The 1,796-nt window shown below is 42.1% G+C and overlaps 1 protein-coding gene across 1 annotated transcript; it reads right to left on the bottom strand.

Annotated features, from left to right (window-relative positions):
* Positions 1-1,220: 1,220 nt before the first annotated feature.
* On the bottom strand, positions 1,221-1,589 carry LOC143636306 (uncharacterized). The gene has a single exon (XM_077103939.1). The coding sequence runs from the start codon at positions 1,587-1,589 to the stop codon at positions 1,221-1,223; it is 369 nt and encodes a 122-aa protein (XP_076960054.1).
* Between the last annotated feature and the right edge of the window lie 207 nt (positions 1,590-1,796).

Below are 1,796 nucleotides of genomic sequence, written 5' to 3'. Positions count from 1 at the left end.
GTTGGCTATGAATGTGGCGTGGGAGGACCTTGAAGCTAAGGTAGTTTAGGCAAAGAAAAAAGCCCTTAGGGCTATGGATGAGGCTAGGGAGAGCCACCATGCGCTAGAAGCAGAGAAGGATAGTCACTCTGCCGCTGAGGAAGCCAAAACTATTCTCCAACAGCAGTTGGATGAACGTGATGAATTAATAAAGACTTTAAAGGCTGAATCAGTGGCCAAGGACGAACGCCTTAGCACCCTTGCTTCCAAGAACCTAGAACATGCCTTGGAATGCGTTGGCCATAAGCTGGAGCTTGTTCGAGCTCAAGCGGATAAAAAATGGTTATTGGCGGAAGGAACTCCCCAGGTAAATGTGTTTCTCTGTATTGCCATAAGCATTTGTGAAACACTTGCTTACATTTTTTAGCAGGTTATTTCCCATGTCCGGGTGAGTGATGAACTCGGGGACTGTGTCGCCGTCCTCTTAAACGCATCTTCCCAAGCCGGCCGCCAAACAGGATTCCAGGAAGGTTTTAAATTTGCGGAAGATGGAAGGTTTCGGGAGGAATTTATTTTGCATGGCCAAGATACTACCAAGACCCTTATTGAGAAAACCAAAATTTTTGACAATTTGAAGTAGTCTATTGCGGGGCAAATAACTGAGCTTGCAGATAAAGAGGATGGCGTAGAGCATTTGAAAGTTCTACTTGGGATTGGGGAAGAAAGCGAAGGATCTCAAGATGATGCGGACGATGAAGACGCGGAAGGCGAAGGCGCAACACATAGATATAGATTTTTCTTTTTCGTAATTAACATCATTTTGTAATCCCTTTTGATGAATAATAAGAAGTTGTTTTATCCGATACACTTTGTCTTATTGTTTATAATATAAGTTCTTGTAGGATATTCTTTTTGTGAATAAAGGATTACGCCATTCTTGCTATCCAATCACATGAGTCTTTCTGATATACGGACCAGAACTTGTGTATTACATAAGATTAAAATACGAAACAAGCAATCTTTCATAAATAGGGCATAAGCCGACTGAATTTACAATAAATGACATTGCATGTCTTTCATTAATCTATGTGGCACGCATGCCTAATAAAAATAAAAAACATGCCTTGCTAAATGTAAAATTTCTTTAACTGGGCTATGTTCCAAGTTCTAAGGATCTCAGTCCCATCCAACTTTTCTAACTTATAAGCACCTTTAGATAACACTTGTTTAACTTTATAAGGTCATTCCCAAGTTGGAGCCAACTTGCCCGGAGGCTCTTGTCCGGAAGCCTCATTGTTGCGGAAGACAAAATCTCCCGCATCAAACTCGCATTTTTGGATTCGCGAGTTATAATATTTCTGCAATAGGCGTTTATAATTGTGCTCGCGGATCGTTGCCAGTTCCCCCCTCTCTTCGAGGAGGTCTAGATTCATCCGGAGTTCAAGATCATTATCATCAATCAATAAAACTCTTGCGGATGGGATCCCAATTTCGGCTGGAATCATGGCCTCGGTGCCATAGGTTAAACTAAAGGGAGTCTCAGAATTACTTGAATTCTTTTGGGTGAGAAAGGCCCAAAGTATATGGGGCAACTCGTTGACCCAACCCATCCTTTTAGTTCCTAACCTTGCTTTGATCCCTTCCTTAATTGTCCGGTTGGTTCGTTCAACCTAACCATTTGCTTGCGGGTGGGCTACAGATGTGAAGATTTGTGAGATATGCAGTTCTTTCAACCATTCTTGTAGCCCACTATCTGCGAACTGAGTGCCATTATCACTCACAAGTTCCAACGAAAGACCAAACCGGCAGATTATGAA

The sequence above is a fragment of the Bidens hawaiensis genome, unplaced genomic scaffold (genome assembly GCF_021521415.1).
Source record: "Bidens hawaiensis isolate Kalapana, Puna unplaced genomic scaffold, B.hawaiensis_p1.1 tig00007858_1, whole genome shotgun sequence".
Taxonomy (NCBI): domain Eukaryota; kingdom Viridiplantae; phylum Streptophyta; class Magnoliopsida; order Asterales; family Asteraceae; genus Bidens; species Bidens hawaiensis.
This window is presented reverse-complemented; position numbering and strand designations above follow the sequence as displayed.